The sequence below is a fragment of the Moschus berezovskii genome, chromosome 22, assembly GCF_049115385.1.
Source record: "Moschus berezovskii isolate FMDL1 chromosome 22, NW_MosBer_1.0, whole genome shotgun sequence".
NCBI lineage: Eukaryota > Metazoa > Chordata > Mammalia > Artiodactyla > Moschidae > Moschus > Moschus berezovskii.
This window is the reverse complement of record NC_142481.1, coordinates 21,376,400-21,389,401: the sequence shown is the minus strand read 5'-3', so window position 1 is coordinate 21,389,401 and position 13,002 is coordinate 21,376,400. Positions and strand designations below refer to the sequence as shown.

The window sequence follows — 13,002 nt, the reverse complement described above, 5'->3', positions numbered from 1 at the left end:
TCCCTGCCTGGTCTGCAGCCAGCCGGCCTGAGAAAGCCAGGGCCAGACCTGCTCCCCAGGCCTCGGGCACAGGCTAGGGAACCACTGCTGTCACTGAAATCTCAGCGCCGTCCGCAAACACCTTTCTCTTCCTCCAGAGAAGAAGCGGATCCGCTTCTCACACATCCACTCTGGCTTATTTTATTTCTGCGTATGCTGATTTACAGACTCAGTCCCTTACGACACACCGAAAAACAAAATATAAACGCAGAGAATTCACATTCAGGCCGTCAGGCCAACATCGGGGCAGGACACCTCTTGACCTTTGTAGCATGCAGGTCACAGCGCAGCTGATGATGGGGGTCAGATGTCCCTGCTAGGGTGATTCCGGGTTATCCACAGGGGGAAATTAAAAAACTGGGTTCCTCTCCCACCACATCCTCCACCTCCTGCAAGCTTTGATGGCAAAGAACAATTCACTTGTGTTTGGAAACATCCCACAAGAATCGTGTGTTCAGGGTCTCAGGCAAACTTATGTCCTATGGTGGCTTGATCCAGGGTAGGTGCACGGATATGTGTATGTGTGTGTGTGGTTGGGGGGGGAGTGGAAATGTCAAAAGATCACATGTTTCGGTCCAACAGGCAACATTGGCCAACTCTGTGGTGGGATGTGCAACAGTCAGGCACAGTCCTCAGATGCCCCCTGAAAGGTGTATAACAGCAGCAGTAGTAATAATAAAGCATGTATTCTGTGCTAATTTCCCTTATTGCACTGTTACAGAAAGGTGGCTTTTTCTTGTTACCCATAAGCACATGCTCCTATGCTCTTTCTCTCACACACATACACACACACACACACGGCACTTCCCATAATCCCACACCACACACACACACACGGCACTTCCCATAATCCCACACCACACACACACACGGCACTTCCCATAATCCCACAACACACACACACGGCACTTCCCATAATCCCACAACACACACACACACACCACTTCCCATAATCCCACAACACACACACACACACAACACACACACACACACACTGCCCCCCCCACTTCCCATAATCCCACACCATGAGGATAAGAAAACCTATAGAACAACATCTCCTCTGATCTGAAATCTCGACTATCACTCTTTTCTGAGCTCGTCTTCCATTCCCACATCTCTTACTTCCTTCCATAGGCCCTCCTAAGTGTTTACCTCTCACCTCTCCAGAGGTTCAGTTCAGTTCAGTCACCTTTTCTTCATTAGCCACATCTTTAAGGAAAGGGGAATTAAAATTCCTAGGCCATCAGCCTGGAGACCCCTTCAAGCCAAGGCCCATCCTCTCCAATCACTGACTTTCCTTTGGAATATCAATGAACACATCTCACATAAATTGTCACCTATGACCAAAAAGAGTTGAGAACACTTGTCTATAAACCAGACTTGACGAGAAGGAATTTTAGCAGGAGTGTTACAATAAGGTGTTTATATTTTTTATGTGCTTACCATATTACCTTTATTATGTGTAACATCAAAGTGATTATAGCAATTACCTCTAACAGAATTAATTACAGAACTTCCCATCATCCTGGGATACATAATGCATTAGAGGTAAGGCAAAGAAAGAAAACATCTTGATTGTAGTAACTAACTATTGTTGGTGTGTATTTTCCCCAGCAGCAATGCCAAACCAACAGCAGCTTTCAGGACGATGGAGAGGGAGAATTTTAATTGGAAAATGAGGTATATTTTCTTTAAATTAAGTGACGCTTTTGCCTAATAATATGTTGGTGCTATTGGACATGTAAAATCAATTTCATTTTCTAAGTATGAATCTTTAAAAGGTGCTGGTTAATCCACCCAACCAATGTTACTACACAGAGGAGAAAGCACATGGGTGAAAGACTTACAAGTCTTTACGTATGCAAAATAAATTCACTCAAGGCTTCATTAATATTAATTTAAATTCAAAACCCATTTACATTAAATTGTTCATTAAAAATTGCCTATTTTATGCAACATGCATTTCTCAAAGAACTCAGAGGAAACTGAATACATAGGACTAGATTTAATGATGGGGATGGAAAATCAAAAGTAAATGAATTGGAGTCATTTCATGTATATTACCAAACAGCCCTTTACTCTCCAAGGGACGGGTTCCAGTTTGGGGGACAAACAGGCTTTCAGAGTAGTTTGCTTTCTGCTACTATAAACTTGCAAACCTGACCTTCTGGTCTACCCAAGAGAAAACAAGAGACACTGGTGGAATGGAAACCAGACTGGGGAAGGCAGCAGGTACCACTGAGAATCCCACCTGGACTCAGATCACTGGGAGTAAGGCTTGCTCTGTAAAAAGGTACATGAATGAGCATTTGCTAGTACCCATCTTGGCCCAGAATTAGTAGTTTCTCTCTCCCCATTCACTCCGCCCCCTGAAATCCTTTATTTCCAAAGCAAGAGAATCAAGAAGATGATGACAAGGAGTTGGTAAGTTCCTTGCTTTGGCTCCCTCCCCCTCGAAGACAATCTGAACTTACACTGTTTCCCCAACAGCTGTTCTGGATGAAGAAAACACAGTCATAATTAATAACATGTGTCCTGACAGTACGAATTAATAATTAATCATTAAGCCCAAACAAATTTAAATTATATTTCAAGAGCCACACCTTAGCACATTTGAGAAAATAAGGTAAGGAGAGGGTCAAAAAGTCCAGGTAACGTGACCTTTAGAGAAATGCTTCCCATGCCCCGTATGTCTCTTGGGCCACTCTTGTTGAAATACTAAAATAATTTACAAAATTGAAAGTAATTAAGCCCAAGAATCTAAGTGCTGATCAAATCAAGTGTATGTGCTCAAAATGTCTTCTTTTTTAAATGGGGCTTATAAAATATTCAATATTTGGTCAAGGACACTGTGTAATCTTTCTAATAAAGATTCCTAAATGTGGAGTATGACAGTTGTTCAGGCAAGTGGTCGTAAGAAGATTATGTTCTGTTACTGGTGTTTTTTCTCAGCTTCCAAAACTGCATAGCATCTTTCTAGTCACAAACAGTAACCTGAATTTTTACACCCATGTCTAACATAAATGTTTACAAATGTTGAAAAATTAGAGAAAGCTACCAAATCTATGTATCCATTCCTTACAATTCAGGTATAAGACTCCAGAAAGAAAGATAAAAAAAAAAAAACATTCATAGCCATTGTTTAGTAGGATTTGAAAATTAATTTAATGACTAACTGCAAATACTGGAAACTAGAATTAATCTGTCTGAATTTTTTTTTTAAGGCTTACAGACATTTAAATGCATGTATCGGGACACTTTATCAACCTAACATAAAATTGTCATCTTATCTTATTATATGACTATTTTATGCATGTGTCAAAAGAATTTAAAAATGACTGCCTGTCTATTGAGTCTAATTACAAGTGCACATTATCTGTCTGGATGTACCAGTCCATATCATTGTTACCAAATACAATATATTGTATTCACCTTTCATTTTTTAACTTGAGACAGAGAAACTGCAATTTGGAACATAACTAAAACACACACTCAGTGAACACCTGAGAAGGTCCAGCGTGATACCACCGTTATGTTCTGTCCTGTTTCCCATATAGGCTGCGGGGTGAGGCTACAGGCATGTTACAAAACAGCTTCTCTGAAAGGCCTCCCAACCTGGGCTGGATGCAGACAAACACAGAAAGTAGACACACACCCTACTTTTTTTTTTTTTACTACAAGACTAAAGCTATTTTTATAGTTTGTCCAGTGATAGGCAGGAATAAAAATGGGCCAGCAGGAAAGCCTCACAAACTGCGCTCGGCGTAACTGGCCTGCTTCTGTTATTAAAGATGGCTGTGGGGCACCCACCCGAACCAGGACTCCCATCCTCTCCTCTCTCCTTCCCTGCCTGCATCCGCAGCCCTAGCCCCAGCCTGGCTCTGCCAGATGCCAGGAAAAAGGAAAGATGCCACTTTGCCCTCCAGAAGGTGATCTTTCCCCTTCCAGAATCCCAGAAGTGGAGGGCGGGGAAACAGGGGTTTTCATTCTGGGAACTCACCTGGGTTGCACGGCATTTCCCCTGGCCCTGAGCAGTCACCTTTCATTCTAATCACCTTACAAAACAATCTTTAGTAAAAAAAAAAAAAAAAAGGAGGGAAAATGCAGACTTGTGAGGCAATTTGGGGAATAACTGCTGATACATCAGTTATTGACTACCTGGCTCCCGCTTACGAGCGCGCTCAAGGCAAAACTGAGAACAAAATGACAACATCAACCGCTCACAATCAAGGGTGGCCCTGGAGAGCACTGAAGCTCTAACTGACAGTTGTCAAGATAATGGGGGCCCAGCAGCCAATTCTGGAAGCTTCTCTCCCCTACGTGGACGTCCAGGGGAATGGCCTTGGCTCCTGCCCTCTTTGTTTCTCTCCTTCAGCTTCTCAATTTCTCTTTTTTAAAATATACATTGCTCCTTTCGTTTTGTAGGAAAAGGGGGCAGGGAGAATCACAGAGTAACCAAAAACAGTCATTTTGTCACCTTGCTACCGGGTAGAATGTCTGTCCAAAGGAGAGATGTGTGGCAGGTTTTTGAGAGCAAATGAGTTCCCAAAGCTGGGGCCGAAATACCTTCCTGAAAGATCCATGTGCTTCCAAGAGGGAAAAGCTCCTCTCCGGAGCTGCCTGATATGTGGACAAGACTTAGGAAGGTTAGGATGGTGGTACGTGGCCCTCACCAGGTGTGCCATCTTCTAGTTCACCCACGTCTACCCACAAAGTAAAACCCCCAGGCCTTGCCACCACAAGCTCAACCTATTCCTTGGGGACCCACAGGGATCTGTTACTCCAGCAGGTCCTAACGGGTCCAAACCACTTTGACAAAAGTCAAGACGCTTGAAGGTTTACCTTTGCAATACAACTGCCTAAGAACTCCATGGACGGTTTTTCTCTTTCACCAAATAAGACTCAAAAGGTCAATGACCAGTTGTTGTTTGTTGGATTTTCTTTCTTTTTTTTTTTTTTTTGGCCAGGGGCGGGGGGAATTTAGGCAAGGGCTTATTAAGATTTTACACTTCCTTCCAGAGAATGAATAGGAAAGAAGAAAACGTGATCTGCTATTAAGCACTGCCCGAACTTCTTTTCTGCTATTTTCAAAAAAACACACTTACTGAAAAACAAACACGACACATAGGAGAGAGAGAAAATGGTCGCTTTACCTGAAGGACACTGGCCTCTGTCACCCCGCTCCTCTCTGAGCTTCTACGGGTAACGACATTTGTCCAGCACAAATGTATAGCCCTTTGAAATTACACGCCTGGAGAAAGGAAACTCCTGCCCAGGTTTCTCTTTGGCAGGTGAAGAAATTTCTCTCTTCCCTTTGAGAAAAGACATTCAGCCATGCATAATTTCTATCAAAAAGAGAAAATCCTAAAGTGCAGAAATACGTCTTTTCAGGGATTCTTGGAGCCTGCTTTGGCCTTCTGGAGAGCAGCACTACATTTGGCCTAAATGTAAAAACTGTGTGCACCTGTGTGCTACGTCTGCGCACTCTCCCCAGCTCTTAGCCCTATGTGGTTGTTATTCTACCCCAGACCATTAAAAGGGCCTAATTCCTATGACATGATTATCCAGGTACCAAAGCCCATTTGTCACCTGCAGCAGAAAATTGAGTTAATGCACAACTAAAGGCAGCCAGGACTGTGTAATATCAACTTGATTACATCAAACTAGCTGCAAACCTAATTCTGCGGGATGACACTGCGTCGAGCTTGTCATCTCCAATCATTAAAGCTGTCAGGAATCCATCAGGTTTACAGCTAATTAGGTGAACACTAATGAAGCTGGCAAAACAACTTTTCTTTTTTTATGGCTGAGCGGACCTTTCAGTTTGGAGGGGGAAAAAAATTCTCGAGTCTTCTCAAGGTTGCTGGGACTGGATTTCCAGTTACCAATCAGCAGACATCTTTCTTTTTCCCACTCTCTTTCTCTATCAGTACAAAGCAATCAATTTGTCATCACTCCCAGTATGCCACAAAAGCAGGCATGAACCTTATAACTTGCAGCTGTGAGAACTGAAAAAGGAGGAAAAAAAAGAAAAATGGGAAGTTTTTTGCCCATCCAAACAAACAAACAAACTCACACAGCACACATACTGGCCTGTGCATACTTATCACCAGCCTGGATGTGGAAGGTTTTTTTTTATTCCTCCACTCTCTTTAAATAAGTAGCCCTTCAGACATTCCCCACCCCCTCCTCCACACGTCCATTAGGCAGAGGCATTCTGATAAAGTAAATCCAAAACCAGGGTATGGGAAAGAAAAAAAGCACTCACGCTGCCAACTTCTGATTGACCATTAAGCTATTGATGAATGTGCCTGTCAGGAGAGAGACAATTAAATCAAATATGAAACAAAGTCGTTTTGACGGGTCATTTTGATAGAGCAAAACCATTCTTCCAGCTCCTATTAGTCGTGCAGTCAAGTTTTTATATAATGAACATTTCTTAACTGACCTGAGATTTCCTGGCTGGCATTTTTTAAAGGTGCAAAAAGGTTAGTGAACAGGTTGCTTTTTAAAAAAATAAAACCAACAGCATACTTCCTCCTCCTCCTCTAATATTTTTAGCAGAAAGTTATCAAATAAGAGTCTCAGATTGGCAAGGTGGAAGAGAAAAGATGAAGCAACGGCGGAGAGGGCTCTAAACCAAATGTAAAGATGTAATCACATATGGTTCATTTGATTGAGGCAGAGAGATACCTTCAAATGTGCATCCAAAAAGGAAAGGAAAAAAAATTTCAAAGACTGGAAGCAGCCCAAGACACTCCTACTGTCCAACTTTGTAAAGGAGTCCTCCAAACTTTGAGAGTTTATTTTGAGTAGATAAGCTCATTGCTTGAGCTTGGAATTTAAAGTAGAAGATGGGATGGGCAAAAAAGCACCAGCCAGAAGGTGACTTGAGAGGTGGCACCCTCCCTACAACCAGGACTGTGATTTTCAAACTTTCTAAATTTAGGTAACTCTGAGGACAGACAGCAAAATCGGCAACATATGCCCCAAACAAAGTCTGTTTTCTTCAACAATTTCCTCAGGACACTAACAGGACAGTACATTTCTGGGAGAAGAAAGAACAGCATTCTCTCTCTGTGACCCTGTGTGAGAAGACCCAAGTTCAGAGTGCAGCCGGTGTGTGAGCTCCACTGGCAATGCCCGCTGAAGCCATGGAAATGACCATCACCATCATCCCCACTGCTACTACAGGCACTCACCGGCGGCTTGGTTACAACGCCTTCACGCAAAAAGGGCACCAGGCAAAGCCCTGACCCTTCTCCCTGTCCTCCCTTCTTCCACAAAAAGAACAGAAAAGAAAAGAAGAAAAAAAGAAATGAACCTCCACTTAACCCTCCCCTTCAGGCAGCATCTGAACCTCTGCACATCTGAGTGTTACTCATATCAAAACACATCCCGTCCATATGTGGTCCTCTCAGCAGTCCGCCCCAAATCCCAGAAGTTGCACTGACAGGGCCCGAGTGACGTCACGGAGCTTGGCCTCACCATTTCGAGTGATTTATTGATGTTTATTGGGAATGAATAGATCAAAGGCAGCAGCATGACGGGCGATCAATCAGTCATCAAATCAAGGGTGGCAAAGGGCCAGAAACCCTTCTTCCAAGCAACATGCCCCCAACTGACATTATTGCAAAATAATGTTATGTGTGTGGGTTTTGTTTTGCTTTCAATGATGCTTTTTCCAGAAAAGAAAAAAAAAAAATCGGCTCAGTCTTAACAGGAGTTGACACTCCTGGGAAAAAAAAAAAAAGGAGTCGGCTTGGGGGTAGTGGGGGGCAGCGAAGAAAGTACTCAGATATGTCCCAGAACTAAGTGCTAGGAGGAAACGAGGGTGGGAGAAGCAGTAGAAGGAGAAGGTGGGGGTGAGCGAAAACAAACCAGGGTAAAGAGAACGCCAGCATCTAACATCGACTTGACAGTCATCTGACAATACCCAGACCCTGTGAGCTCTGGTTTCCACCGCTGTGCCCGGTTTGGGCCCAATAAATGAAGAATCAATCGGATTAGCAGTAAGGTGGCCAAAGGGACCCGCTCGCTCACTCGTTCGCTCTCTTTCGCTCGGCAGACAGCGGGCAGTCCCCCGCCGGCCGGCCGCGGGAGGACACAGAAGGTGTCCCGGGGAACTCAGGTGACCCCGCCCGCCCCCCACAGAAAGAGACAGAGGAGGGCTCCTTCCCACCCCCTCGGCGGCCGGGCGGGGAGCAGAGGGGGCAGCGACTCGGCCCCGCTCCGTTCGCCGCCGGCGAGCGCGGTTCCCGAAGTGGGTGCGAGCGGGCAGGGGGGCGGGGGGCGGCGGCAGAGCGCAGCGGGGCGTCCGGGGGGCGCCGGTCCGCCCGGCGGGCGCACGCACCCGGCCGGGGAGCGGCGAGAACGCCCGGCGCCCCGGAGTTACTCTGCGCGGCCAGAGCGAGAGGGGCGAGGCGCGGGGCCGGGAGCGGGGCCGCGGCCGGCTGGACGCGCGGGGCGAGGAGGGCAAGAGGAGGCGGAGAGGAGGAGGAAGGGGAAGCGGCTCGTACCTGCTGCGCGCCGGGGCGCCTGCTGCTTCCTCCTCGGCATGATGCTCCTCCGGCGACTGCCGCCGCCGCCGCCGCCGCTGCCGGGCTGGGAGCGAGGGAGGGAGGGGCGGCGGGCCCGCGGGGGGGCGAGGCGGGCCGGCGCTCAGCCTCCCCCCCGGAGAGCGGCCGCCCGCAGGATGCTGCTGCGCCCCGGCTCTCCGCGTCCCCCCCGCTCCGCACTCCGCCGCGATCCCCGAACGTGCGGAGGGAAGAAGGAGGGCGGGCGAGGGAGGCGCGGGGAGGGAGGAGCGCGGGGGGAGGAGGCGGCGGCGGAGGAGGAGGAGGAGGAGGAGGACCGCGCTGCCGGCGGAATGGGAAGTTTGACAAATCGCTCCAGAGGCCGGAGGAGGAGGGGCGGGGAGGAGCGGCAGCCCTGCGCCCCCCCCCGCCCCGTCCCCAGACGAGGTGCGCCGGGTTCGGGGCCGGGGGGCGGGGAGCGGGGGGAGAAGGCGCGCAGAGGGGCGGGAGGAGGAGCACCGGGGTGGCCCCGGCCGGTGAAGCCCGGGTCCCCGCCCCCGGGCAGGAGGGTCACGGCATCGGAGGGGGCGCTCGGCCGCCGCCGCCGCCGCCGCGGCCCGGGGCTCAGCGGTCCAGTCTCCTGCCCGCGGCGCGGCTGGAGCGGCGGCGTCGGCAACAGGCAAGCTTAAAGGAAAAGGAGATGATCGTGTCACTCGCCCGCCCGCGGGGGCGCCGCGCCCCGGCTCCCGGCCCCAAGCCTGTCTAGGACCCCCGCCCAGCCCTGGGAGGGGGAGCCGCCCCTCCGCCTCCGCCCCTTGCGCGCACGCAGGGGCGCGGCGCCGGCTCGGCCGAGCCTGTCCCGGGGCACCAGCTACTCCCGCCCGCCCCTCTTCCCCACCCGGCCTCGCCCCCTGGCTGTCCCCCGCCGCCACTCCCGGGCCGCACTCCTTTCCACACGCCGCGTCCACAGCCCCCAGCTCAGCCCCCGGGCCTGGGCCCGCGCGGCCCGGGGATGCCAGGGCCCGCGGGCGGGCGCCGGCGCCCTCGGGGGAGGAGGCGGGCGCGGGCTGCAGCGGGTGGGGGCTGCGCTCAGACCCCGCGCGCCTCCCGAGCTCCTCCCCCGGGACCCGCCGCCGCCACTTCCCCCCATTTTTTTTTTTTCCCGGGCAAACTTTCCCGGGCCCGTCCCGGGGGTCGGCGAGGGAGGGGGTGCCTCCTAAGTTTCCTCTCCAGACTGGGAAGATCGCGGTGCCTCCACCCCGCCCCTCGCCCCCTAGGCGCCGACCGCGCCCCCCACCCAGGGCTCGGGCCGATCCGGGGGCGGGACCCCACACTCTCACGCCCTTCCCCCGCCCCGGGGCGCCCCGAGAGGGGCTACCGCGCCCAGCGCCCGGCCTTCGGCAGAATTGGGCAAAAAGAATTGATTATTGATTGGGTGATTGGGGTCGCCGAGGCTCCTTGCGGGCCAGCCCGGCGGATCGTGGAGAGGAGGGGCTGGCAGGGCTGAGTTGGCGGCGGGGCAAAGAGGGCTCACTTACTGGCGGCCGCGAGGGCGCGGGTGGGCCGGAGCTCACTGGGACGACCCCAGGGCAGCGGCGGCTGAGCGGGAGCCGGAGCCGGAGCGGCGCGGGCGGCGGCGCATCGATGCGCTGCGGGCTCGATTGCGTCTCCCTGGGCCAGCTCTTGGGCCGGGAATGGGGCGGCAGCGGCGGGGCCGGCTCCGGGCGCTGCCGGGCGGCGGTGGCGGGAGTGCGGGGGCGGCCGCCAGGCCCACGGTCCCTTAGGCGGTGCTGCTTCCGGGCGCGCCGCCGGGGCCCGGGGAGTCCCCTGTGCGCCGTGTGCGAGAGTCCGGGCAAGGGCCGAAGCCCCACGCCCTGGGACTGCCTGCCTGAGCGCTCTGGGAGCTGCAAACCCCGGCCTTCTTCCGTCTTTCCCTACCCCCCACCCCTTATGTTTCTTTTTCAGTCTCTCTCCCTCTTCTTCTGCCCCCTCTTCTCTTTATTTTTTCTTTGTGATTGTTTTTTTTTTTTGCAAGTTTGTTTTAAAAGTTCACAGGCATACTTTCTTTTCTTTTAGACCTGGAGACCTCGATCTCACCCTGACGGTAAGATCAAAAGTCTCCGCTCGCCCCCAGCCTGCGGGCTTGGGCTCGGTCCAGACGCCTCCCTGAATGCAGATGTGCTGCCGCCGTCCTCCGGGGCTATAAAGCCGCCTCCTGCGCCTTGGCGTGCGCAGGAGCGCACGGAGTTGCGGGATGCGGACCCGGGGCGGTTGCGGGGAGTTGGAGTCTAGCTGCAGCTGGGCCCCGGGCTGGCCTCGTGCGGCAGACTCGGGGGCGGGCGCGTGGCGCGGAGTTGGTGCCTGCGGCCGCAGAGGCCAAAGCAGCTGTCCCTCCAGGCCCGGGAGACGCGGCCGTGGGGCGTGAAACGCTTCATGCGAAGGAGAAAACGGTGAGTTGGCAGACGCCGTCCGCGGCCTCAGGATTCTAGGATTCCGGTTGCGGCACTGATCACCACTTGCCTGAAGGAGAGTAGGCGCCGCGGGAGGTCACCTCCTGCCGCCCTGACTCACCTTCCACACGCCGAGCGCCCGCTTGGGTCCACGGGTTGTAGCGAGTGCACAGCGCTGGGCACCGTGCACGGAAGGCTGAGTCTTTGGCCCTGGCTCGTGCTCCCCCTCCTCCTCTCCTTCCCGGCGCAGCTTTCCAAACCTCAGTTCCCTCCGCCCTCTCCCCCTGTCGGCCGTGGCCTGAGCTCCGGTCTCAGCGCAGCCTGCAGCCACCGCCCGATCGCTGCCTCGCCCTCCCCCGCTCAGGCACCGAGCGCAGTGCGATCCGCCCCAACATCTGTCCGTCCAACCATTGGCGCATCCATCAGTGTCAATGAGCGGCACATCGCCGCGACTGCCCGTCACGCACAACACGGGCTATGCGGGGTGCATACTGAGACCGCGCTACTTTGCCCGGGCACGAAAACAAGGTTCCGGCCCGGCTTGGCACAGCTTGGAACCCTGATCTCTACGGGGATCTTTTAGCTACACCTACCCACTTTAATATCGGGGATTTCTAAACACGATTAGTTTTGCAGGCCATTCTAGGGATGGGACAGGTGCAGGGGAACAGTGTCAACCTAGGCCTTGCATTCTGCCAAGTTCTCTGCCCCTTTTCTGTGGACTGGGTGTGGCATAGGAAAGAAGGGAGGTAGGTTTCCCAAATCCGCAGCAAGCACGATATAGACCTGGAAGCTACCTCAACTCCGTGGCTTAAATCGTCAGCTTGGCTGAGTCCAAGGCTGTCGAAGTCGCCAGGCAGGTATTAGCCAGAAGGTCTCAATCTAAAAGTTTGCCAGGCCCCGCCTGGCTGCTTCGTACCATGGCCTGACAGTGAGGAGACAAGAAGGGAAGAAAAGAGGAGGAATCCATGGGTTCTCACGGATTCGAGTGAGAACCATGGGGTCGATTTAGGGAGAAATAGTTTCTGGGTGGCAGTATGTCTGTAATTCACATGTTATTTACAGAGGGAGGGAGAACGGGTCATAAGTTGGAGAAGCCAGGGCTTTGCAGGGAGTTGCCGACCATTCCCCGAGAGTGCTGACCCTGGACGGTGGTGGCCTGCTCCCCTGCTTTTGCTTCTTGCTTTTCCCTATTGTCCCCTAACCCAAGATCCAGAAGACAGACACCTTCACATATGTCCCTGATCATAGGATCAATCTGGCCTGGCCAAGGGCCTTTCGTGTCCTCCCAAGAACTTCAGAGGAAGAGTGTACATAGAACCTCCTCCTGGGACATCTGTGGGGCGGCTGTCCCTGGCACTTCCCCTGATATATTTGTGTTATTACTACTGCAAATATATCTGTTCGGGTGCCTGGTGAGTTCGGTCCCTCCGAGTCGACTACACACGGGGGTCAAAACCTGTGCGTCTCATGGTGCCGCGGCTCCTGAGTTCGGAGGGATACAGAAACCAGTTTCAGGCATGCGCCCAGGCCTGCGCGATTCAGGAGGAGGCCAGAGAGCGCCGAGGCGGCGCTAGCCGGGGCGCCTTCCTTGGGAAGGACGGTCCGCGCTCTTAGGGTGCCGGCTTCGCGCACTGCATCCAGCAGCCGAACCATTTCCACGCTATACTAGAGGGCGGAAAAGCCCGCGCCCGGCGGAGGAGCTAGAATTCTGTAGAAGGCACACTGTGCAGAAATCTTTGTACCCCACTCTGAAGAGTTGCAGAGACCTTTCCTTTGAAAAGCAACAATACGGTTCTGCCCTGCAGAAGCACCTGGTAACTACTTAGCCGCGTGAGTCACGCAAAAAGTGGCCCCCTCTGGGAAGTGCCGTGTTTCTGAGAATAATTTTTTACACCCCTAAAAATAAAAGGAGAAGGGGGCTGAGGGGCAGTGGGGAGATGCCAAAATGTCCGGTGGCAACCGCCTGTAGGGAAAACTGGCGGCTCCCCTTGCGA

The 13,002-nt window shown here is 52.5% G+C and overlaps 1 protein-coding gene across 3 annotated transcripts in view; it reads right to left on the bottom strand.

Annotated features, from left to right (window-relative positions):
- TSHZ3 (teashirt zinc finger homeobox 3) overlaps positions 1-10,222 on the bottom strand; it is a 71,251-nt gene extending 61,029 nt beyond the window's left edge. Inside the window, exons 1-2 of one of the 3 annotated variants that reach the window (XM_055412359.2) lie at positions 10,094-10,222; positions 8,559-9,239 (exon numbers count right to left, since the gene is read on the bottom strand). In XM_055412359.2, coding sequence (XP_055268334.1) covers positions 8,559-8,598 — 40 coding nt within the window. In that variant the 5' untranslated portion in view covers positions 8,599-9,239; positions 10,094-10,222. Of the gene's footprint in view, positions 1-8,558; positions 9,395-9,453; positions 9,509-10,093 lie in introns of those variants that run through there. The other 2 variants (XM_055412358.2, XM_055412357.2) reach the window with 2 other exon arrangements.
- Positions 10,223-13,002: the final 2,780 nt, after the last annotated feature.